Raw genomic sequence first — 21,525 nt, forward strand, 5'->3', positions numbered from 1 at the left:
CCACAACAAATGAGATCGATTTGCAGGCCCCATTCACCAGTCGCGCTGCATCCCCGTCGTCATACCCTACCACAACCCTAGTCTACTCGCAGATTTTGTTGATCCCACACGCCGCCATGCGGCTGCTTTTATAAACATCGCCGACGCCCTCAGCCGCCGGTCACAAGGCCAGGGTTCTGTCTGTCTCATTTCGTCGTTTTCTGGCGCGGGAATCTGATCTTGCCTGACATCTGGCGTTATCTGCCTCCTCGAATGCTCTCTGTTGTCCGCAGCACATTGCGATCTGTCACTCACGATGGCGTATTTTGCAGAAAAGTTCAAGTCTATTTGCAATGACAAGAAGACGCAGGTCGTGCTCTTCTCAAGCACTGCGATTGCGCTTTATGGCTATGATCAAGTACATTCCCTTCTCCAAATCCGTCATCTGGTGTGCATGGCTGACTGCTTCAGGGTATGATGTCCTTGATCAACACCAATCACGACTACCTCTCTCGCATGGAGATATCTGCCTCGTCTCCGCTCGTTGGCGTCATTGTGGCCATCTACTATCTTGGCTGCACCGTCGGTGCTGTCTTCTTCTCGTGGTTTTCTGACCGGTTCGGCCGCAAAAAGGGCATCTTTTTCTGTCTGGCTACGGCCAGCTTGGGCAATTTCATCATGTTCATTGCGGGCCTGGGCTATGCGCGGGGCGCTCTCGCGGTGATGTTGGTCGGCCGCGTCATCATGGGACTCGGCGTTGGCGGAATCGACGCGGTAATCCCCGTGTACAGTTCGGAGCTTTCAGAGAGCAAGGCGCGAGGCAAGGCGCTGGCGCAAGAGTTCCAGTCCAACATCTTTGGCCTCAACATGGCCTTTGGTATCAACCTGGGCGTGACGGTGGCGCTCGGCAAGTCCAACCAGTGGGCCTGGCGCATCCCCATCATCGTCATGCAAATTTACCCCGTCTTGCTGCTCGCCGTTATCGAGAGGCTGCCCGAGAGCCCGCGCTGGTGCATCTACCACGGCCTGGACGACGATGCCAGAGAGGCGTGCGAGGAGATTACGCCTGGTGGAGGCGAAAAGCACCTCGAAGAGTTGAAAAAGAGCCACGAGCAAGAGTCTGACAAGTCGGTTTCGTACGTCAACATGATCACGCCCGGGCACCCGCAGTTCCACCCAACCGTTATGACGGTCATGGTGCAAATAAACCAGGCGCTGACGGGCTACGGCGCCGTCTCCGTCTACGGGCCGCAAATATTCGAACTCCTCGGCTTCGCAACACGGCCCGCAGAGTATCTCACCATGGGCAACTACATCTCGTACCTCATCCTCATGACGGCAGCGTGGCTTTTGATCGACGCTGTCGGCCGGCGAGCCCTGATGCTCTGGGGCTCGAGCGTGCTGACCAGCTGCTTCGTGCTGCTCGCGCTGTTCGGCGGCCTCTCGATGCACGCCGCGGACCTGGACATCCCCAACCTGGCCGTCGCGGTGCCGGGCATCGTCGCACTCTTTACGGCCACGGGCGCCTTCGGCATTGGCTGGCTGGCCACCGTGTGGCTCGCCCCGACCGAGATCGTGCCCACGACGGCGCGCGGGCAGATGGCCGCCATCTCCGTCATCATCTGGGGGCTGGCCAACTTCGCCATCACCCTCCTGACCCCGCTCATGTTCAACAACCTCAAGTACTGGATCTTTCTCGTCTTTGCGGCTACCAATGCTATTGCGGGTTTGTCTACTTGGACCTACCTGCCCGAGACGGGCGGCCGCAGTTTCGAGGAGAATCAGCGCTTCTTTGAGGATGCGGCAAAGGAGGGTTCTTGGAAGGTTAGTAAGGTCGATGAAGGCGCGTATCTGCGCATGCCGTATCCGAATAGTGAGGAGGATGCTGGAGAGAGGGCGCCGCTGTTGAGCAGGGTGAGGGATCAGTTGTAGAATGTGGCGTCTAGAGGATAAGTTTGCGAGTTTGGTCTTCTTTGTACTGATAGCGATTTGTCTTTATGGGCGTTATGTCAGTCTAGAGTCGACTTCGGACTAATGGTATGAGAAACCTCAATGTGCGTCAAGTCTGGAAATAAGAATTGGACTTTTATTGTGCTTGATGTCATCACGAAACGAATGAATGCTCAATGAGCTTTTAACTTCTCCACTCCCATGAACCCTCCTCCCTCTTTCCCCCCTTTAACGACACATCCCACACCAACGCAGGGCAACTGGCCACCGTGAATTAGGCCTGCACACCACGCGTTCCCCACGTGCCAAACCCCCAACCCCTATCCCAAAAGTTTCTCTTCACCCTAACACTCCCGCTCAACTTGCGCATACCGACAATGTCGGACTGGCTCCTCAAAGAATCCACGCTGGACTTGAAGTATCCCGCGTTGCCGCTGGCGCTGATCCACGTGCAGCCGGGTGTGGCGTCGCACTGCGCCATCAGGTTGGCGTTCCACAAGCTGCGGTCGACAGACGCCCACCTCGGGTTCGCCGCCATGTTTTGGCCCTGTTGACGTCGTCAGTAATCTGATAAGAGGGATGGGAGGGAAGAGGGAAGAAAGGGAGAAGGGACGGACCTCGGCGTCAAATCCGCAGTTGATCAGGAATCGACCGCCCGTGATGGGCACCGTGTAGACGGTGTTGTTGGCCGAGGGACACGTCGGGCCTGCGGGAGCGGCCAGGTAAGATGTCGCTGCCGTCAAGGCCGTGCTGGTTGTAGACGAGCTGCTGCTGATGCTGGGTAATGCGGAGCCGCTCGTCAGTTTGCGCGCGCCCCAGATGTTCTGGTTCACGTTCGGCGCCATGATGGTGTTCTTCATGTAGCAAGGACCTGCAGGCACGCAGAGTCAGTCAATTCTGGCGCAAAGAATAGCAAGGGGTTGGAAGGGAAGGACGCACTCAGGTCTCCCGGCGGGTTCGGCAGTACGAAGCTGACTTGGATGCAGTTGGCTGTTTCCGAACAGAATTGGAGGCACTGGTTGAGCGAGGCGGCGGACTTGCTGCCCAGGTCGCCGCCAATGCGGTCCCACGTGCACTCAACGGCGAAAGTCGATCCATCCGGCGTCGTGACTACTGTTCCGTTGCCGTTGGGGCAGATGACGGTTGGCGCCGCGGTAGACGAGGAAAATGTTGAAGTGTTGTTGTTTGTAGTCGAAGTCGAAGACGACGGCGTTGATGTCGCTGAGCTGGAAGTGCTGCTGCTGCTAAGTGCGGTTGGAAGTGACAGACTGGGTGCGCTCGAGCCGATGCTGACTGACGGGATAGCGACGCTGATGGAGGAACTCTGTCCGGCACCAGAAACGTTGATGACCGAGATGCTTGACGAAGGGAGGCCAAGAGACGAGCTGCTCGCAGGAGCCAAGAAGGGAGCCGGAATGGAAATCGACGGCACCGAAAAGCTCGGAACCAAGACGCTTGGACTCGGACTGCTTGCAGGAGGTACGGCAGAAACGCTCGGAATTGAGACGACCGGAGCCGAGACACTCGGGATCGAAACACTGGGAACAGAAGGAGAGCTGACCTCAGGAGGCGTAGGAGAGACATCCGGAATCGAGAAAGTAGACACGAAAATGCTTGGAACTGAGATGCCAGGCGTGATGGTGGTGGCAAACGGTGAGACTGGCGCCGAAGAGGGTGCCAGACTCGGGAAACCACTCAGAAACGACGGAGTCGTCGGAAGAGGTTGCAATGTGAGTTGATTTCCGGCAAAGTAGTTGAGCGTCGTGGCAGTGATGAGATTTGAAAAGGTCGGATTGAAGCCCGTGAACGATTGGAAGATCGAGACAGACAATGGATCGAACAATGTGGCACCACAGATTGGGCTGCTGGGCGGATACACAGTCCTAAAGAGCGTGTCGATTATTGTCTCACTGACAGTCCCGCGTGGAATATTCACGATGGCTGTCTTGGTCAAAGCAGGCTGTGTGCCCATCCGAGTGACGGTAGATGAGACGTTTAAGAAGATGGTTGGATTGGCGGCTGTGACTGTGGCCCAAATAGTATTCCTCGACAAAGAAGTGATGGTATCGACCATCGTCGACAAAGCCTGAACATAGGTCGTTCCCCGAGGAATGATGGACGTTGAGAATACAGTGCCGCAGTACGGAATAGACCAGACAGTCAGAGCCTGGCGTTTTTCCAATTCATTCCGCTTGCTGGGCGGGGCCGTCACTGCTGGCTCCGCCGCGGGAGCACCCGTTGGCTGGAGCATAAGCCGCGGTGAGATGCAATCCGAGCTGACGGTAGAGGTAGACGTAGATCGAACAGTGACAGTCTTGTCGTCATTGACTAAGAAGGACGAAACAGTCACGGCCGGGCTGGTGATAATGGTAGTCGTAAGGCCAACTCGAGTGACAGTCGCCTGGTCAGTCGGCGTAACAGTAGTCTTCCCAGTAAAATCGATGACGGTAGTCTCAGCTGAGGGGAGTCAGTATAGTCAAGTTGGAGATCTATGGGAGGCTTACTCGAAGTTGATGAGACCCATCTGGTTGTGGTCGAAGTGACAGTAGTATACTGGATGGTCTGCGTGTGCGCGTGAGTGTAAGAGACCTGAGTCGTAAAACGGCCACCCTCGTTCGTGCCAAAGAGACGAAGAGTGACTGGACCAGCCGCAATCGTCGACTGGGCAATCCTGAAGCTAAACGGCACCGTGCCGGTAAACCCTCGCTCAATGGTGGCCGGATTCATGGCAGACACGAAGCGTGTCGAGCCTGCGGTGTCCACATAGGTCGCTTGGACAGTGTATATGCCGGCTGCTTCGCATCCAGGCCGGGAGCCGTCTGCGATCAAGTTTGCCAAAAGTCTTTCCGCGGCGAAGGGGTCCTGAGCAAAGGTTAGAGGTTTCTAAAAACCCGATGGACCATCTTACAGAGTTGCAAGTGCCGCCGCCAGGAGCAAAAGCGAAATTGACGCATGCCTGAGCCGAGACAGCAGTCGCCTGCAGTGCGACAACGGCGAAACGGAGAACCGATTTTTTCGAGAACATGGTGAGAGAGATGTTGGCTCCTGAGCCGACCAAACACGGTGTAAGCGACAGGGAAAGCTTGCAGGCCGAACACCTGGAGCTTGCTTCTTATTTGAAACCATCTCATTGACCAACACCATGGAAAGACGTAGGCGAAAAGCCTTCCAAAGCCACATCCAGCATACCGGCGTCATGGCCATCATTGATGGTGTTCTGGAGGCTATAGTCGACGTTGAGTGATTGTCCTGGTAGCAAAGGCCATGTTGATGATCTGCAAACTGGTAGATTGATTATCCCGTTTGCGGTATTCAAGGACCGGGGTTTGGGGTTGTTCCTGAGCACTGAATGGCGTCCTGGGATGTGGGGAAAATGGCAGAGACGGTGAAAGCAAACGTAAACGACTTGACGGCAGGAATAAGCGGTAGGCACGATTTTCCAGTGCGGCGGTCTTAGAAAAGACGCAGATGAGCCAATTTCTCTCAGCATTTTGACCATGGACCTGGCGAGACTTGTTCATGAGCGCTGACTCTGCATGGCCAACTGCTTGCAAAGAGGCTAGAGAAAGTGGAGCGAGCCATCAACTACCAAATGAAGGATTTTGGCGTTGGAGCAGCGAATGTTATTGCCTAGTAATTGCCAGTCGCAAATTGGCCAGGGCCTAACAAAGAAGTCAGCAGTGCATACCCGAGCGGTATTCATCTGTGGCGTACACAAAGATCCTCCTGTTCAGTGAAGACTGGTCGATGTCAGAAAAGAAATGACGAGCGGGTATCGCGAACCGAGCCACTGGGACGTTGTAGCAAGTCCCGGCACCCGGGATAAAAGATGAATGCTTGTATCTGATCCGTCCTGGACAAAGCCGTCCATGACGTCGCGTCAGGTAGCATCACCACAAAGAAGACGAATGCGGGGAAGACAACCAGCCGAAGAGAAGAAACTGTTGAAAGTTGGTGTTCAAAGCCTGCTAAGCTCTTCAGGTCAAAGAGTTGGCGCACAGCCAGCGGTACTGCCTCCGCCACCAGTACATTCAAACGTTGATGGGTATCGCTCACTCCTTGTACGTGATCGTCTTCAACCTCAAAAACTCCTCAACGCCCCATTGACCATTGAAGCGGCCCCACCCACTGCTCTTCATACCACCATGCGGCAGAGTCGCCTCGTCATGAATGGACATGCTGTTGATGTGAACGGCACTGCAAAAAGTAAATCAGTGCCAAGTCCATAGTCAAAGTAGATCTTGCTTACCCAGACTCAATCCTCTTCGCAACTCTCAAAGCTCTGGCCAAATCCTTGGTAAAGACCGCAGACGTAAGGCCGTAAGCCGTGTCATTGGCGATGATGAGCGCGTCCTCATCGCTATGGATCTCGATGAGGCTCACGGTCGGCCCAAAGCTCTCTTCGTGATACAATGCCATCTCAGGCTTTACACCCTCGACAACGATCGGGCGCATGCGCGTGTGCGAGGCATCGCCAGTTTCGGGATGGAACTCCGGCTTTTGGTGGTCACCGTAAAGGATACTTGCGCCTCCAGCTACAGCGTCATCAATGAGGCGTTTGTTCTTCTCGACAGTCGGACCTTGCACAAGCACTGGTGCTGGCGCATGGTCGGGAAAGACTTTGGCAAGGGCGGTCTGGAAGGCCGGCTTAAAGGCTGGAAGGATATCTTTGTGGACGAGGATGCGCTCCGTAGCCATGCAAACTTGTCCACCGTGCAAAAAGGCCCCAAGAGCGCATTGAAAGGCCGCAAGCTCTACGTCTGCGTCGTCAAGAACAATGGAAGATGCCTTGCCGCCGAGCTCCATAAGGCAGGGTTTCAGCGCCTTGCCGGCCGTGGAGGCGATGATTGAACCAATTGCTGTGCTTCCGGTGAAGTTTATCTTCTTGATTGCCGGGGAGTTGATGAGTTGGTTAGTGGCGGCAGGCGATTCGCTTCGGGCGGTGTAGATGACGTTCAACACACCAGCTGGCAAACCAGCGTCGGCAAGGACACGTCCAATGGAGTAAAAAGCACGGGGACTGAGCTCAGAACCTTTCAGGATGCAGGTATTGCCAGCAGCGATGGCGTAAATGACTGCGCGGAATCCGAGGATGTAGGGAGCATTCCTGCAAAATTATAAGCCTTCTCAAGCCGCATGCACAGCAAAAGCAGAGGGCCTTTTCCACCAGATAGATAGTACAAGATTCACTTACCAAGGCGCAATTCCCAAAATAACACCATATGGCTCTTTCAAAACCAGCGCGCTGGTTCCCTCATCTTGACATATTGGAACATGGCCCATAATGTTGCCGCATCTCCCTGCCACATCCCTCATCAACTCTGCCGCTGTGAAGATGTTGAAACCAGTAAAGGGATCTGTTCCTCCCGTCTCGTCTGCCATGTATCCCTTGAGCTCATCCTCACGTTGTTGGAGCAAGTCGGCGGCCTTCATAAAAATTGTTCGTCGCTGGGCAGGCTTGCTCTTCGCCCACGCCGGGAATGCCGCGGCGGCAGTGGCAAGCGCAGAGTCGACATGTGCGCTTGAGGCAGATGAGCTCTTCCAGAGGACTTGATGCGATGCAGGTGAGGTCACGTCGAAGGTCGTGGTTGAGATGACATCTTCGCCATTGATCAGCAGCGGGACGGTGTACTGCGTTCCATTCTCCGCGGCCATGGCGAAAGAATGTCGAGAGTCCTAGACTGCCTCAAGCTTGAAAGACAACCAATCCATCTTTCTGGTGGAGACGACATATTTATGACGGCGATTGGCATGTGGGCGGCAGGGCTTGGGCTCCCGGACATTGGATGCCTGTTGTAGCGACCGACTAGCGAGTAATGATGGGATGTGGGGGTCGAGAAGGGCAGCCGAGCTCGACGTCGAGCCGCCGGTTGGCCAACGAAGGCGAGACTTTTGCCATTTGCCAAGTTGATGCTTGATCGTGGGTGGGGAACGCCACAGCGTCCGCTGGCTGATTGGCGTGTTGTTCTCGGAGGGAATTCTGTGGCGCCGCGAACATCTACCTTTCCCCACGTGCCCACATCCCGGGCTGGCTGGTGCTGCTTTCATGCAGCTCCGCCTGCAGACTGTCCGTTTTGACCATGCTCTTGAATTCCTGCTCATGCAAAGCATCACCTCGATGAAAATGGCTGTGGCTTTCGAAGACCATCCGGCACTGTTGGTCCATGTGTCGAACCCCACCATGAACTTTTCATGCCCAGACCTCCTAGCTCAACTCCACCAAAACCGCCTATTTGTCAGCTGCGGCTATCGTTGAGGACGGAAAGTCTCCGTTGGCTGCACCGTCTACCGAGCCTAGTTGATGCGGAAAATACCGAAGCAGACGAGGTAGTGCTGTAATCGATGCCAAATCAATCCAGAATTAACTAAACATTTCTAATGCCACAACTACGCAGAACAATGACAACGGAGTCAACACAAAGTGCCGAGGGATATCTCTATGCTCCAGCCTCATGACCAAGCCAGTCTACACTCTCTCCCTCTTACAAACGCCCTGCAAATCCGCCTCGCCCTCCCCCATAGTTACACCACAATCAGGTTGCTGATTCTCAGCCCTTGGCTTTCATACCACCATCGCCTCCGCGTCCCAACTCCTATCGCCCTACTCAACACCTCGAACGTTTGTTCTCCGCCTCCCACCATGACCAAGGGGATCGGGTGTGGTCTCTTGATGCCGCCAGGCAGCGTCTGCTCCTCGTGTAGAAATGGTTGCACAAGATCGGCGTCCGGGTCTTCGCCTCCGTCTTGCTCGGGATAGCTGACCATGATGACGAGCTGGAGCGACTGCGGCGACGGAGGAAAAGCCGGAATGTTAGCTAGCTTCTCGGAAAAGGAGCAGCCGCCTCGTTTCAACACTATAATCTGGTGTTCTTTTGGTATGTTGGGTGCCAGACGGTCGCCGCAGTTGTCATCGCCAAGGTAGATTTTCTGCCAAGGTAGCTTCTTGTCGTTGGTCGAAAATTCCTCGCCTCCTTTTCCTGACGGCGGGGGCACAGCTCCCGGTCCAGTCGACAGAGTGGCAGAGTATTGAATCCGGTGTACGCGGCGGCCTTTTCCGCTATGCTTTTGCTTAGACGATTGCCCTTTGTCCAGCAGTTTCTTCTGCGGGGTTGATGGTCTTGTCAACGGCTCGAGGCCCTCTGTCAAGATGCTCTGAAAATTCTGGAGCAGGTTGGAGAAGAGCGAAGGATTCACAGTCTCCAAATCGACCCCATCAGCCAGCGAAAGGGACACGTCCGAGGAATTCGTGTCCAATTCAACTCCACTGAGTCCAAGTCTCTTCGATGCCAGTGCAGCCGCCGTTTTTTGAGTGACCTCGGGAGCGTCAATGAATAGGTCCAGCGTTGTCAAATCTCTGGTTCTCGTGAAATAGGGGTCAGCTGGGTTGAAGCTCGACATGAGATCTCTTGACATGAAAACCTTTTCGTCTCTTCCCAGTGCCACATTTGAGACGGCATAAATCCTAAACATATCATTGGAAGACTCGCCAGCCTGTGATTCCAGCCTTTCAGATTCTCGGACCATGCCCAGACGGAGACCGCTCATCGAGTTGACCATGATGCCTCCTCCAATTCGCTGAAGGGTGAGAGTATTGAGCATGGCATTCGGCAGATTCGGGAAGGACAAGTCGAATGTTGTCCGAGCTACCATCCGAGAGCTTGTTGCATTGTGCGGCACGAGCTGCGGAGGTAAGGTCCAAGGAAAGTACGTATAGTTGGAGGGCGAGTGGAGATCCGATAACGAGATGCTTGGGTGGTCGGTCGTAAATTCGATGAGAGGAGACTCCGAGGTTGCTCGATTTGGCATCAGATGGAGACGAGCCAAGCTCGCGGCATGGAAAACGTCATCTCGTGCGGCAGTGGCCGATATCGTAAACGGAACGTGGGCCGGAGGAAGGGGACATTGCGCGGTGGAATCCTCCGATTGCTGCCTTCCCAAGTTCGATGTCCGGAAGGTAACGTTTTGACGAAGATGCTTTGGCATGATTAGAGGGTGACCCTCGGTGGTGAATACCCACGGCGCGTCGACTTGATTCAAAGGGTGGTCATTGTCAAACAAAAGGAAGAGGTACTTGGCGGTTTCACCCAAGAAGAAGCTCTCCATCCGATCGCTCTTTTCACCTGACCTTACATCCTGCAAGCCAGCCCATCCACAGCTAGTCCAGCAGCGGCGCTTGATGTCTCTCAGCGCCATCTCGCCGACATGGAGATACCAAGGATCTCGAGTCGCTCGGTAAAGATACCAAGTAGACTCGATGAACTCTGGCCGACCGCCCCACCAGCGAAGCCCCATTTCTATATTTCCTGTCGCAGTGGACCAACGTTCCGGAAGGGCAGAATAACGAGTCCACAGAGCCGTGTACAAGAGATGTGTCTCTATGGCTTCATCCAATTCTCCGGCAAAGGTGAGCAAGCCCGGGTAGTACGCGCTCAAACTGTCGATCCAGAATGCTCGCATGGCTCCCGTATAAAGATCGACTTGGATGTAGTGAGGATGTTGGTGCATAGGACCCCGGTAAATGTGTCGCTTAATCCCGGCGTGGGATTCCTGCCACACTCGCAAGAAAGCTTCAGGAGAATCGCGGTCCTCATTTGGATCGGAAGGAAGGCCCGAGAGGAGAACGTGGGACTTGAAAGCGTATTCGAAGAAGCTGTCAATGCCGGCTCCGATCCCAGTGTACGGACTGACCCATTGGCCTGTTTCTGCGTCTATTCCGGAACCAATCAAGCCGGAGCTGCTTCTCCTCGACCATATCGCCCAGAACGCCGCCTTTCCAAACTTTTCAAATGTTGGGTCTCCAGTAAGTCTGCTCAGTGTGGAAAACTCGAGCACAAGACTGCCAGCACCGGCACTGCACGTTTCTGTGATTTCGGGCGATTCGTTGGACGCTGCTTGACACTGGCCGTGTTCCGCGTCCGTATTTAGCGGCGAGTTGGCGTAAAACGGAATCCCAGTGCGCAAATTGACCCTTGGATACGGGATTCCCGTCGGAGTGTGGAAAGCTGGCAGTATTCGTTCGCCCAGATCTTTCGCTAGGCGCAGCAGCTGCCCATTGTAAAAGAAGCCTCCGGGCCACTCGATGCCGCTTTCACCATGCTCCCTCTCGGCGACCTCGGCCTCATATCCGCGTATTGGCAACTCTCCTATCGCAAACAGATGGGCGCTCAGCAGACCGCCAAGCCCTCGGATGACCGTCTCGAATACCTGGACCTTGCTATCCAAGTCGAAGCCTTTTGCTCGACTCCCTTGACCAGCAGGTCCCTCGGATCCATCGCCATAGTGTTCGACAAACAGCTGGACACCGTTCTGAAAGTCACCCAGAGGATCCCTGCCACCGCTTGTGCCTGGCGAGGATGCAAGAATGGCGAGAGTAGAGAGACTGTCAATCAAGGTAAGGGAGTAGTTGCCCAAAACATCGTTGACCTCGATATGGGCTGGGTTGGCGCGGTCCCGCGTGAGGGAAGAGCAGGAGAGGGGGCGAAGCTCATCTTCGGGAAACGCGTGCTTCATGTAATTATCATATCCATGGTAAAAGATGTCTGTCGTTTCTTGCCTGCGCGAACAGTGAGCTTCCAGGAGGACCAACGGCGGCGCGGAGACTTGTACTTTAAGTTTCGGAGTAGCTCATCAGTCATGCATGTTGACAGCGCCACGCATTCGAGCAGCCAGAAAACGGCTGTCCACCTGAGACCTCGCCAACCGGGTGCGGAATTGCTGGCGCGAGGATTAGGTGCGGCCCTGCTCAGCGCCGGCCAAAATGACAGCATACCCAAGGGATGGCCCGTAGAGACGGCATGGGAGAGGCAGAGGGACTGGAGAGATGAGCGTAATCTCCAAGCTCCACCGGTGGATCAAGATGGAGAGAGGTTGGGGAGAGGACAGATAGGTATCCTAGACATGGATGTGGATGGATGGGGTTTGCTTTGACGTAGCCTCAAGCTGCGGGTCCGCGCGTGGCCCGTGCTCTGAAATTCTGAGAGTACCGCAACTACATCGTCATCCGATTCCGCCTCCACTTCACAACTCATTCCATTATCTCTCCTTCTCCGCTCGTCGCGCCAACCCAATCGCCCCAGTGATGCTCCCGCGCGCAGCTCTCCGCCTCGCTGCCGCCCGGCCGCTGCTTTCGGCAGCTCCTCGAGCACCGCCGGCTCTGTGGTCGAGAGGCTACGCGAAGAATCGCGCGCCCAACTCCAACCCGTCAGGATCCGCTCCCAACTCGCCCCGAAGAACCTCTCCCTCGACCTCCGACTCTACCAAGCAGGCTGCAGAATTCAACCCCAAGGCATCCGCAGAAAAGAATACTGCGCCGCAGTCACAACCCGGTCCTGGCGCAGCCGCCAAAGATGCCACGCCTGGAGAGGATGCCACAGCAAGCGAGCCACAGCAGCCAAAGCAGCCGCTGCCAGATTTGACGCAGGGCATTCCATCTACCTTTGAAGCCGAATTCCTCAAGTCCACGCCCGAGTCCAAAGAAAAGGCGCCAGAGCCATCTCTGAACGTGACAGAGGATCCAAATGCAGAGGCGGAGGCCGGTGGTCGTGGCGGCGGCGAGGGCGGCGAACTTCCCAAGTCCGCGTACGAAACTTCGACAGACAGGCGACGGGACCGCTATGCAAAGCTGACCGGAATTGCATCGATACTGTTCCTAGCTTCGGGGGGACTGTACTTGGCCAGGCCTTGGGAATCCGAGCAGGAGGCCAGACTATACCCCGATATTGAGGATGGGTGGTCACCTTCAACCCTTTATGCTCGTGCCAAGGCCAGACTGTCTGGCTCGCTTGGATACTACACCGAGCCTGTCTTTCCCAAGCTGTTGCCTCAGGTCGACCCTGCGCCTCCTTACACGCTTGTTCTGAGTTTGGAAGATCTCCTCATCCACAGTGAGTGGACTCGCGAACACGGCTGGAGGTTTGCCAAGCGACCTGGCGTCGACTATTTCCTCCGCTACCTCTGCCAGTACTATGAGCTCGTCATCTTTACGAGCTTGCCTTCTCAAGCTGCAGACCCTGTCATCAGGAAGCTTGACCCATTTCGCATCGTAATGTGGCCACTGTTCCGGGAGGCGACGCGCTATGAGAAGGGTGAATACATCAAGGTAAGCTCTCGCAATTTCGAACGACGGCTCACGTTAACTTTGTCAGGATCTCTCCTATCTCAACCGCGATCTTAGCAAAACAATAATCATTGACACCAAGGCCGAGCACGTCAAGAATCAGCCCGAGAACGCCATCGTCCTACCTCCATGGAAAGGTGAGAAGGGTGACAAGGGGCTCGTCGCTCTCATCCCCTTCCTGGAATACATTGCAACCATGGGCATCAGCGATGTTCGGAAAGCCATTGAATCCTTCGAGGGCAAGGATGTTGCCACGGAATTCGCCCTCCGAGAGGCCAAGGCACGGGAAGCCTTCCAGAAACAGATTGGCGAAAGCAAGAACTCGAGCTCGAAACGGGGTGGCTTTGGAAAGCTCGCCGGAGCATTGGGCATGAAGCCTCAGCCAGCCCAAGGTAGCCTTCTTGTGGGGGAAGAAACTGCGTCAGAGGGCTTTGCCAAGGGCAAGATGCTTTCAGACCAGATCCGCGAGCGTGGGCAAAAGCAGTACGAAATGATGGAGAAGGAAATTCGTGAGAATGGCGAAAAGTGGCTCAAGGAGATGGCAGAGGAGGAGAAGAAAGCCCAAGAAGAAATGACCAAGGGCATGAAGAGTGCCGTGTTTGGGGTGTTTGGCGGTGGAAACTCTGAATCAAAATGAGTTGGCTAGTTCGCTCTGTTTGTACATGCTCAGCGTAATCATTTGGGGAGTTGATTAGGTCTCTAGGGAACTCTCGATTGTGCGAGTCCAAAAGACTTGGGTTATCACCGAGTCCACGATGCAAGATGCATCGCTTGTACCATATAGCAAGAGGGCAAAATCACAGGCGACGTCACGGCGTCAAATCTTTACTCCTGATTTGGGGCGTCGATGGATGTGGTGTTGAAGCACAGCGCCAACCAAAGCTCAGAGGCCGGCAGGATGACACCGCGCAAAGCAGAACATTGTACTGGAAACAATGACATTCTCGTCTTTTGCCCGAATTCCGTCAATTCCACAAGTGGTTTTGGCACTGCTGACAACCTTTATGTTTCTTGACGCATCAACGTGTCGGCTAATTTGATTTCCGAGCAGCGCGTCGCCAACTGCTTGCGGCTAGCCTATTTCCCAAAGGGATTGGGATCCCTTAGTAAGAGGGCGTCCACGCCTCGGAATAAGCTGCCACTTCTGGGGCGAGCTTACCAGGGGAAAGCGGCAGTGACTTTTCCCGCCCGATACGCAGCGACGCCTTACCTGATTTCCGTCTTCTCCTCTCCCACCGAATCCTGAAAACGATACACCTGTATCGTAACAGTCTTGTAAACCCGCTGCTCACAACCGCCGCCGTCCAAAGGTAATCGGCACGCCATGGTAGGATCCAACTCCAGCCTTTGATGCCACCTCACTGACAGCCGCCAGGGGAGGGTATACTGCCATGCTCCGTCGCCGTGTACAGTCCTGGCTAACGTCTTAGCATGCAAACGACCTGATCAAGAATGCGTTCCAAGAATATACAGACGCGACCAGTCCATCCAAGGTGAGCCCACGTCGCTCAGTCGCGTCGCGCGTCGACTAACAAGTCGCCCAGTGTGCAAAAGTCAGATGCCTCCATTGTGGTTTTACACGCGCAAAGAACACCACACGCCAGATTGAGCACCTGCAATCATGTCAGGCCTACTTGAGCTCTCCGGACGCCATGCCGTACCTACAAAGCAACAACAGGGACAGCACCGGTGGCAGTGGCTCAATCGATCCCACCATGACGCAGGAAGGCACTCCCAACCGTAGCATTCTGAATGGAACGCATCCGAATCCGAACCTCCAAGTCCACCGTCGGGGACCCAACACGAACAAGCGATCGCGTGAAGGTCAGCCCATTGCACCGCTGCCAGCCCCGCCGCCACCCCCACAACAACACCCGTCGCTCGTGGCACATCTCTTGAACAAGTACCAGGCCTCATTCACGGCCTCAACACAACAACCGTTCCTTTCGCACGCTGGCTGTGGAACGCTGTCTGCGCCAGCGCTGTGCCAGTGGCTCGTCCAAGATGCGCACTATGCGCGTGGATACATCAGGTTCATTGGCAACATGCTGGCCAAAATCCGGCTTCCCGTTGTTTCCAACAGCCAATTCAACCAAACTTATCGCGTCATGGACCTGCTCATCAGCGCTCTGAATAACATTCGGCGAGAAATGACGTTTTTCGAAATCACCGCGACCAAGTTCGGCCTGCAGATGGCGGAGGAGCCACCGAATCACATTACCCGCGCATATCTCGACTTGTTTGTCAGTTCAACCAGCACGGGAGCGAGTCTGCTGGAAGGTATGGTAGTACTGTGGGCCACGGAACATGTGAGTGACCCTTGACTGCTCGCCACAAGCCACTCGAGAAGCTAAGACGAACCTAGTGCTATCGAACCGCCTGGACCTACGCCGCATCATTCACGCCCACCCTCTCCATGCCGTCTACCGACCCTCACATAGTCGCCCTCCACCAACAGCTCATCCCGAACTGGACGTCTGCGCCCTTTTCGAAATTTGTCGACGCCTGCCGCCTTCTCGTCGACGAGCTCGCCAACACGACCACGTCTCCAAATGGCAAAGAAGAAATGCAGCGATGTGAGCAACTTTTTGAGCAAGTGTGTTGGCTCGAAGAGCGGTTCTGGCCCGATGTAGATGGCATGGGCGAAGAAGACGAGACGGCCCGTCTCACTGCCCACGGGGCCCATCACACGCATTCGGCTAGCGCTGCCGCCCACACACATCCGACTCACGCTCTCAACTCTGCGCCAGGCGTGGGCATTGGAAACGGACCTTTGGGCAACGGCATGGGCGGCACGGAGACGCCGTCACGCGACTCGGGCAACTCGTTTGGCGGCGCCTTGAACGGCATCGAAGCTGCAGCCAACGGTACGCCGTCTGATTGAGCCTGAACAGTGAAGTCTTTGCAGCAAGGAGCGGCTCTGGTCTAGCTGACGGATGAAATTCGCGTGTGACAGGGGACAGTTGCGACGTCGGCGACGATGGCACTCCAGCGGCGGTCGAAGAAGACGGGGACGACATTGCGGACAACGAAACCGAAGCGATCATTATGGGGGATCAATGACATGATCTTGCCATTTACTTCTCGTTTGTCCGGGAGCACACGTCGTTCTCTGCACCGGAGATTGCCGTTGTCCCTCTCCCCCTGTCGACCCCTGATCTCAGGTCTTTTCGGGGCATCATCAAGTCTAGGCCTGCCTCTTTCTTTTTTCAGGACGTCGGTGGTGCTCCTTATGTTTCCTTTCCCATTGGCTGGCTGCCAATACATCATATCTCTACTCTCCAGTCGAGCTTGCAGCCATGCATCATAGCGTCTCTGCATTCTCTTATCCCCCTTCCTCTTCTCGTGATTCTCACGTCAAGGGCGAAAAAACGGTTTCGGACAATATTGGCATAGGGTGTGTCATAGGGCGTTTGCATTCCACGAAACGGGCTCGTTTTGACTCGTTCGTTGTCCAGCAAGATTGCGCTATACAGCTGGGCCGCCGGGTTGACCTCAAAGCTCTTGTTGAACCTTTCCGGTCAAAGCCTGGGTCGAGCGTTTGAATTCCACAAGAGTACCGGAGAGCTGCCTGATCTGACCACCAAAAGGTGGGAGGTTCTGCCTCCGCCTGGCGAGTCAGCCTGTCGTCCCTTTTCTTGACGTACGTCGGCCTCGCGCGCTACTGTATTGTGCGGTTTCTCTCTGCCCTCTTGCTCTTTTCTTTCTTCTTTTCCCTTTTCTTGTATCTTTTTCCATACATTTCACACGTCGGGCGGTGGGCTGGGTAACTTGTGGGTGTTTGAAGGACAAATGGACGGATAGGGCGACGGATGGAAGGTTAGGCGGATAGGAAAATAAGAATATCTGGATTGCCACGATGCTCGTTCAGGCAAAATTCAAAATGCTTGGTCTGCTGTTTCCTACTTGTGTTTGACACGTCTGCGGTCTCTGTGGGTGCGAGACATGGATAATGGGCTAGCACGCGTGTGGTCTCGTCTCCTTTGGGCACTGCCATTTTCACACGAATGGTCATTGTGACAGGTGAATTGGCAAAAAAGGGCGACTGACTGGCTAGCAAACCAGCCGAGTGAGAAGCTTTTTCATTGATTTCTAATCTTTCCTACGTCTACCCCTGTCATCAACCTCCTAGATCCCCCTGGCTCATGCCTTGCTCGTGGCATTACTCACCGGCACGCCATTCCAAACAGTGCCGTACGGCGTGGCCGGATAGTCGCCAAAGCAACTCCACTCGTACTGAGCCTCCTCAAGCTTGCTCTTCTGCGTGAGCATCCACGTCTCCAACTCGCACCAGCCGTCGTCGCGGTACTCGCATGCGGCGAAGCTGGGGTGCAGCGGCAGCGTGCGCTGGTTCAGGATGAAGTGGATGTACTTTGTCGGGGCACCCGTGGTGTTGTAGAAGCTGGCGGAAGAAGACGACGGGTTGAAAGGACGGCGCGGCAACACGGGGTGCGGCGCGTCGATGATTTCGATATCCAGGCGCGCGGCGAATGGCGCGATGTGGCTGACGATGAGCGAGCGGTTGGCCGTGTAGTGCGTGGCGGGCAGGAGCGGCGCGAACTGCGTGAAGCCAAAGGCCGTCAGGAACGACATGATGTCCGTGTCGTGGCTGAAGTCCAGATTGAGCGCCTGGTCGAGCGGGAACGTCGCCGTGTTGTTGTCGAGCGTCACGTTGACCTGGGCCGTCGGCGTGTCGATGAGGTGGTGGTTCAGTCGCGCCAGTAGCTCGACGACCCACGGGATGCCGACGGCGCGGCCGGTGGGTGATTGGAAGGCGTTGTTGCCCGCGAAGTTGATGTCGATGCTGTATTCGTACCCTACCCATTCGTCGTATGTGAAGAGACCGCAGAAGTGCGAGAAGCCCAGCCCGACGGTTTCGTACGCGCACAGTGTCTGTGCTGCGTATGTGTCGTCGACGGTCCAGTCCCAGCCAGAGATCTGCTTGCGAATGCGCTCTGTTGCGTTGGCGAGGTAGATACTCGCCCACTGCTCGGTAGCTTGGGGTCAAGTCAGTGCCGGCGTCAGGGGGAAGAATTGGGTGGACCTACCATTGGTGCCGCCGTAGCTGACCTCCAGGTTCGAGTTGGGGCAGTTGTCGTATCCGGCCAAGCTGTTGTTGTAACCATCTTCTTCGATGATCAGCTCCAGCGTGGCGTTCTGCGTCCACCCGAGCCCGAAGAAGCCGGCTAGGAAATACTCTGCGGACTGCGTCATGCGGTCTTCAGTGGTCGAGCGGACCAGAATCTTGGACCCATTGTTCGGGTACAGATGGCCGTACTGGTAGTAGTGCAGCACGCCCGAGTCGAAGAGCCTGCTTGATTAGTCTCGCATCATGAACGCTCCTTATTGGTGTTGGACGTACTCTTGATGCCCAAGGGGCACTAGGATTTCGTATCCAAGCCTGTACTTGTAGTCGTTTAGAAAAGCCAAGTCGCCCGTGGCGTTGAATGTCCCGGTCCTGTTTTCTATCTTTTGGCCAAGAGTCGCAGAGTAGCTCTCCGGGTACCTGCTGCCATGCCGGTGCAGCATGTGCAATTGGCTAATGTTCGTCCCAGGAGGCAGCGCATATTCGTCCACTCCGAAACCGTCCGGGTTGGGGAAATAGTGGCTCAATTGGCCCATGAGCTGGAAGATGTTGGCATTCTCCGTATTTCCGGCAATTGGAATCTGCGTCTCGATTGGCTGGACGGGAATGTACGAGACGCCCGAGAAGGGTGCAATGTTGGTTTGCGCCAGGAACGGTGCGTCTCCAGTCTTGGTTGGGCCTGCATCAGATGGATCAATTGATGGCTCGACTCCTAAGCACCGGACATTTGACCTGCGAAGAGCTCCGGGCTCGTTTGGAAGTACTGAGGCACTTCGGTCGAGGAAGGCGTTGCGACGTTCGCAGCGTCGGCATACGAGCCGACCGCCGCGGCGATGAGGGCGCTCCTGGTGAGCATTTTCTTGCAGACAGCGCTTGGAATTTTAACGCCGAGGACGCCGTCGGAGATGAGGCCTTGGAAGAAACGACCCATTGCCAGTGCAGCGATTGCACGGCATTATATGCAGAAGAAAAGCACGTCCAACATGGTACAGGTACGAGTCGAGGTGCAGCGGGGAGTGGAGGAGCTCAGCGAGCTGGAGGCAGTCCCTGGCACGTGGGTCGAGAAGAACAGCGGGATGGAGTCGTAGGAATTGATCGAGACATCCGATTTTCCGTGATGGCCGCCAGGCGGTGCAGATAGAGCGAGTCAAGTGGTCAGGTTCCTGAGGGAGCGACAAACAAGCAAGGTCAAGCTTTGTCAAGGCGAGGACCGCCCCGCTGCTCTCACCCCACGTCCACCCGTCATCTTTCCACAGATGTCGACCATGAAATCGATGTCGGTTGACCGGCACTGCCATGCCACTCCTCAATTGCGTGGCTCTGGCGATTGGTGTGTAGTTGTGTGAAAGCTTCGCCCGTTTGGCGCCGGCACCGGCGACGAAGAAAATGACGTAGCCGAGCAAGGTATCCTTTCGTCGCGTCGACTTGCGAGATGGGGATCGTCCAAGGCATCCCCAGGCCATCAAGGCGGATGGAAAACAAAGGCAATAGCGAGTCAGTCGCTGTGCTGCATTTAAAGTTGATGCTTGTCCAGGTTTCTGAGCGCGGCTCGAAACTCTTGTTTTGACAGCGAACGCAACAACCACCATTTCATTCTTGAATCACCTATTGGTCAAATGGAAGAGAAGGTCATATTCCTTACGCCGGTATTCGAAGGAAGAGGAAAAGGCAAGGTGATGCACCCATTTATCTTTCTTTGATGTTCTGTCAGCAAAGACAGCATTGGTTTGAAGGTGGAAAAAGGTGACAGGGGAAGAGTTCTGGGAAAACAACAGAGGTGTCTCATATGCAACCTTGGGACCCCCATCTTTGTGCTCAAAACGAAATTAGGGAGTCACCCCCAGAGCCTCCTCTGCGCTACCCCTCTCACACCGACCTGTCCCATCTACAACGTGCCTGCCAATCACCCCACAAACACCGCATGGCCCAAGCCTACAGTCCACGCGACGCGCAAATCTCAGCAGCGTTCCAGACCGTTTAGATCACGGCTCGCCTGGAAAGTTGAAGCCGACAGCCAAACCAGCTGTGGGCTGCGGAACAACAGACGCATTCTAGAAAACCCCATGCCAGGGTCTTTTGTAGCATGTGCTTGCGCGGCCATCTGCTCGCCAAGGTGCCGAGTTACAAACCCGCGACATTTGTCTTGCCGACTTTTTCAGGCCTGAGGAGAAGCATCAGGAGAATGGATGGAACGGTGATGCGGCCGTTAGATGGATACAGGAAAGTTTCCCGAGCGTCGACCTCCCTTGTCGGTCATGTCGATGACTGTGGGAGGACCCCAGAGAAGCGGAGAAGGCCGTGTGATGATGCAGTCTTCTACCTTGCCACGGAAAGGTAAAGGGCAGGCCTGGATGATAAGGTCGGCAGGCGGAGGTAGTTGCGAAACCTGGAAATGGGGAAGATAAAAGAAAATGGTAGAAGCGCGCGCCTGCAGGAAGGAACATGTACAGCAACGCATCCATCAGTTGCGGAGTGGATAGAAATTGTACCCAGATAGACCACCTCTGTCCCATTATCTTGGCAATCCCACCAAAAGCAACTGCCGCGGTCGCTGGCCTGACCATGTTTGACAAAGCCTTTTCTCACCAACAAAATCTTCACAACAATCACAAGCGTGGAATCTTCCGTCCTTCAAGTCGCCGACGCGTAATGTCGTCGCCGGGGAAGGGTGGACGCGCGTGCAGGCCCAGGACCGGCCACCACAAACACCATGATGCGCGCGCGGACGTTCCGTTTGATCGCTCTCGCTTGGCGGTTGCTCCCGGGGTGGCTGCTGCTGCTGCTGGCGCAAGAGCCCAGACGAGACCTGATCGGAGACACTGCACGGTGACGCCCGACGAAGCGTAGCGACGGCCGTGGAGATCAAGGGGTCAGACTGTACGGCTGGCTGCTTCTGCGGCGCCTCGCCTGACACCTGGGTCGCAGGGCTGGCCAGGTGGTGGACCTGTTGACAAGGGTTGGTGGAGCGTGCTTCTTGTTCGGGCAGCTAGAAATTAGAGACGCGCGTGCGAGACGGCTTCAGGTCGGAGACGTCCCGGGAAGCGACTGTACATGGCAAGTCGAAGAGACGCGCTGGGAGAAACGAATGGAGCTGACATTGAAGCGTGCGTGCATGCAATGAAGAAGGCCACTGGAGGCAAAAGGTATGATCACCAGGGAGGTGGGTATTTACAGCGTGTGAAAAGAAGTGCGCAGAAAGACTAGCCAGCCAGCTTTGACGACAGAAGGTGTGGAGGTGGGTGATGCGGACGTGATGTCGTAAACAACAAAGGCAAGATAAAAAGAAGTGCAAATGCAAATGCAGAAGACAAGATAAGCAAGCAAGGGGTGTCAAAGAAAGAAAACGGCATCGCAAACTCCCTCAACTTTTCCCTTTTTAAGCTTCGAAGCGCAA

The 21,525-nt window shown here is 55.4% G+C and overlaps 7 protein-coding genes across 7 annotated transcripts; 3 read left to right on the top strand and 4 right to left on the bottom strand.

Moving 5' to 3' along the window:
- Nucleotides 1-150: 150 nt before the first annotated feature.
- J3D65DRAFT_571918 (MFS monosaccharide transporter-like protein) lies at nt 151-2,074 on the top strand. Its single transcript, XM_066797642.1, has 2 exons — nt 151-397; nt 451-2,074. The coding sequence occupies exons 1-2, from the start codon at nt 296-298 to the stop codon at nt 1,909-1,911; spliced, it is 1,563 nt and encodes a 520-aa protein (XP_066655651.1). The 5' UTR covers nt 151-295; the 3' UTR covers nt 1,912-2,074.
- J3D65DRAFT_625817 (uncharacterized protein) lies at nt 2,045-4,425 on the bottom strand. Its single transcript, XM_066800372.1, has 3 exons — nt 2,869-4,425; nt 2,547-2,800; nt 2,045-2,476 (listed from the first exon to the last, which is right to left on the bottom strand). Exons 1-3 carry the CDS (start codon nt 4,178-4,180, stop codon nt 2,204-2,206), a joined length of 1,839 nt encoding a protein of 612 aa, XP_066655652.1. The 5' UTR covers nt 4,181-4,425; the 3' UTR covers nt 2,045-2,203.
- A 1,316-nt stretch (nt 4,426-5,741) lies between these two features.
- J3D65DRAFT_385138 (Aldehyde/histidinol dehydrogenase) lies at nt 5,742-7,779 on the bottom strand. The gene is made up of 3 exons (XM_066795801.1): nt 7,124-7,779; nt 6,179-7,036; nt 5,742-6,126 (listed from the first exon to the last, which is right to left on the bottom strand). The coding sequence occupies exons 1-3, from the start codon at nt 7,582-7,584 to the stop codon at nt 5,982-5,984; spliced, it is 1,464 nt and encodes a 487-aa protein (XP_066655653.1). The 5' UTR covers nt 7,585-7,779; the 3' UTR covers nt 5,742-5,981.
- Nucleotides 7,780-8,272: 493 nt separating this feature from the next.
- On the bottom strand, nt 8,273-11,837 carry J3D65DRAFT_625824 (glycosyl hydrolase family 47-domain-containing protein). The gene is made up of 2 exons (XM_066800373.1): nt 11,536-11,837; nt 8,273-11,482 (listed from the first exon to the last, which is right to left on the bottom strand). The coding sequence occupies exons 1-2, from the start codon at nt 11,694-11,696 to the stop codon at nt 8,452-8,454; spliced, it is 3,192 nt and encodes a 1,063-aa protein (XP_066655654.1). The 5' UTR covers nt 11,697-11,837; the 3' UTR covers nt 8,273-8,451.
- Nucleotides 11,838-11,938: 101 nt separating this feature from the next.
- Nucleotides 11,939-14,005, top strand: J3D65DRAFT_625826 (putative mitochondrial translocase complex component). Its single transcript, XM_066800374.1, has 2 exons — nt 11,939-13,027; nt 13,074-14,005. The coding sequence occupies exons 1-2, from the start codon at nt 12,008-12,010 to the stop codon at nt 13,680-13,682; spliced, it is 1,629 nt and encodes a 542-aa protein (XP_066655655.1). The 5' UTR covers nt 11,939-12,007; the 3' UTR covers nt 13,683-14,005.
- A 4-nt stretch (nt 14,006-14,009) lies between these two features.
- J3D65DRAFT_385366 (uncharacterized protein) lies at nt 14,010-15,950 on the top strand. The gene is made up of 5 exons (XM_066795802.1): nt 14,010-14,372; nt 14,421-14,426; nt 14,476-14,538; nt 14,590-15,354; nt 15,411-15,950. The coding sequence occupies exons 1-5, from the start codon at nt 14,370-14,372 to the stop codon at nt 15,927-15,929; spliced, it is 1,356 nt and encodes a 451-aa protein (XP_066655656.1). The 5' UTR covers nt 14,010-14,369; the 3' UTR covers nt 15,930-15,950.
- A 1,134-nt stretch (nt 15,951-17,084) lies between these two features.
- Nucleotides 17,085-19,498, bottom strand: J3D65DRAFT_625834 (histidine phosphatase superfamily). The gene is made up of 4 exons (XM_066800375.1): nt 18,864-19,498; nt 18,408-18,810; nt 18,094-18,356; nt 17,085-18,042 (listed from the first exon to the last, which is right to left on the bottom strand). The coding sequence occupies exons 1-4, from the start codon at nt 19,060-19,062 to the stop codon at nt 17,189-17,191; spliced, it is 1,719 nt and encodes a 572-aa protein (XP_066655657.1). The 5' UTR covers nt 19,063-19,498; the 3' UTR covers nt 17,085-17,188.
- Nucleotides 19,499-21,525: the final 2,027 nt, after the last annotated feature.

This window comes from Phyllosticta citribraziliensis (genome assembly GCF_038025025.1).
Source record: "Phyllosticta citribraziliensis strain CPC 17464 chromosome Unknown J3D65scaffold_6, whole genome shotgun sequence".
Classification (NCBI taxonomy): domain Eukaryota; kingdom Fungi; phylum Ascomycota; class Dothideomycetes; order Botryosphaeriales; family Phyllostictaceae; genus Phyllosticta; species Phyllosticta citribraziliensis.

Bases quoted from the DNA above. Each gene is read 5' to 3' on its own strand.
- J3D65DRAFT_571918 (XM_066797642.1), top strand. From the start codon at position 296: ATGGCGTATTTTGCAGAAAAGTTCAAGTCTATTTGCAATGACAAGAAG. The intron at 398-450 runs GTACATTCCCTT...TGACTGCTTCAG, and splicing joins CGCTTTATGGCTATGATCAA to GGTATGATGTCCTTGATCAA.
- J3D65DRAFT_385366 (XM_066795802.1), top strand. The intron at 14,539-14,589 runs GTGAGCCCACGT...CAAGTCGCCCAG, and splicing joins ACGCGACCAGTCCATCCAAG to TGTGCAAAAGTCAGATGCCT. The intron at 15,355-15,410 runs GTGAGTGACCCT...AGACGAACCTAG, and splicing joins TACTGTGGGCCACGGAACAT to TGCTATCGAACCGCCTGGAC.
- J3D65DRAFT_625826 (XM_066800374.1), top strand. From the start codon at position 12,008: ATGCTCCCGCGCGCAGCTCTCCGCCTCGCTGCCGCCCGGCCGCTGCTT. The intron at 13,028-13,073 runs GTAAGCTCTCGC...TAACTTTGTCAG, and splicing joins AGAAGGGTGAATACATCAAG to GATCTCTCCTATCTCAACCG.
- J3D65DRAFT_625817 (XM_066800372.1), bottom strand. From the start codon at position 4,180: ATGCTCCAGCCAACGGGTGCTCCCGCGGCGGAGCCAGCAGTGACGGCC. The intron at 2,801-2,868 runs GTGCGTCCTTCC...GCGTGCCTGCAG, and splicing joins GAACCCGCCGGGAGACCTGA to GTCCTTGCTACATGAAGAAC. The intron at 2,477-2,546 runs GTCCGTCCCTTC...CGACGTCAACAG, and splicing joins ACTGCGGATTTGACGCCGAG to GGCCAAAACATGGCGGCGAA.
- J3D65DRAFT_625824 (XM_066800373.1), bottom strand. From the start codon at position 11,696: ATGCTGTCATTTTGGCCGGCGCTGAGCAGGGCCGCACCTAATCCTCGC. The intron at 11,483-11,535 runs GTACAAGTCTCC...CTGTTCGCGCAG, and splicing joins GAGCTACTCCGAAACTTAAA to GCAAGAAACGACAGACATCT.
- J3D65DRAFT_625834 (XM_066800375.1), bottom strand. From the start codon at position 19,062: ATGGGTCGTTTCTTCCAAGGCCTCATCTCCGACGGCGTCCTCGGCGTT. The intron at 18,357-18,407 runs GTACGTCCAACA...CTAATCAAGCAG, and splicing joins GTGCCCCTTGGGCATCAAGA to GCTCTTCGACTCGGGCGTGC. The intron at 18,043-18,093 runs GTAGGTCCACCC...CTTGACCCCAAG, and splicing joins CAGCTACGGCGGCACCAATG to CTACCGAGCAGTGGGCGAGT.
- J3D65DRAFT_385138 (XM_066795801.1), bottom strand. From the start codon at position 7,584: ATGGCCGCGGAGAATGGAACGCAGTACACCGTCCCGCTGCTGATCAAT. The intron at 7,037-7,123 runs GTAAGTGAATCT...ATAATTTTGCAG, and splicing joins ATTTTGGGAATTGCGCCTTG to GAATGCTCCCTACATCCTCG. The intron at 6,127-6,178 runs GTAAGCAAGATC...TACTTTTTGCAG, and splicing joins GCGAAGAGGATTGAGTCTGG to TGCCGTTCACATCAACAGCA.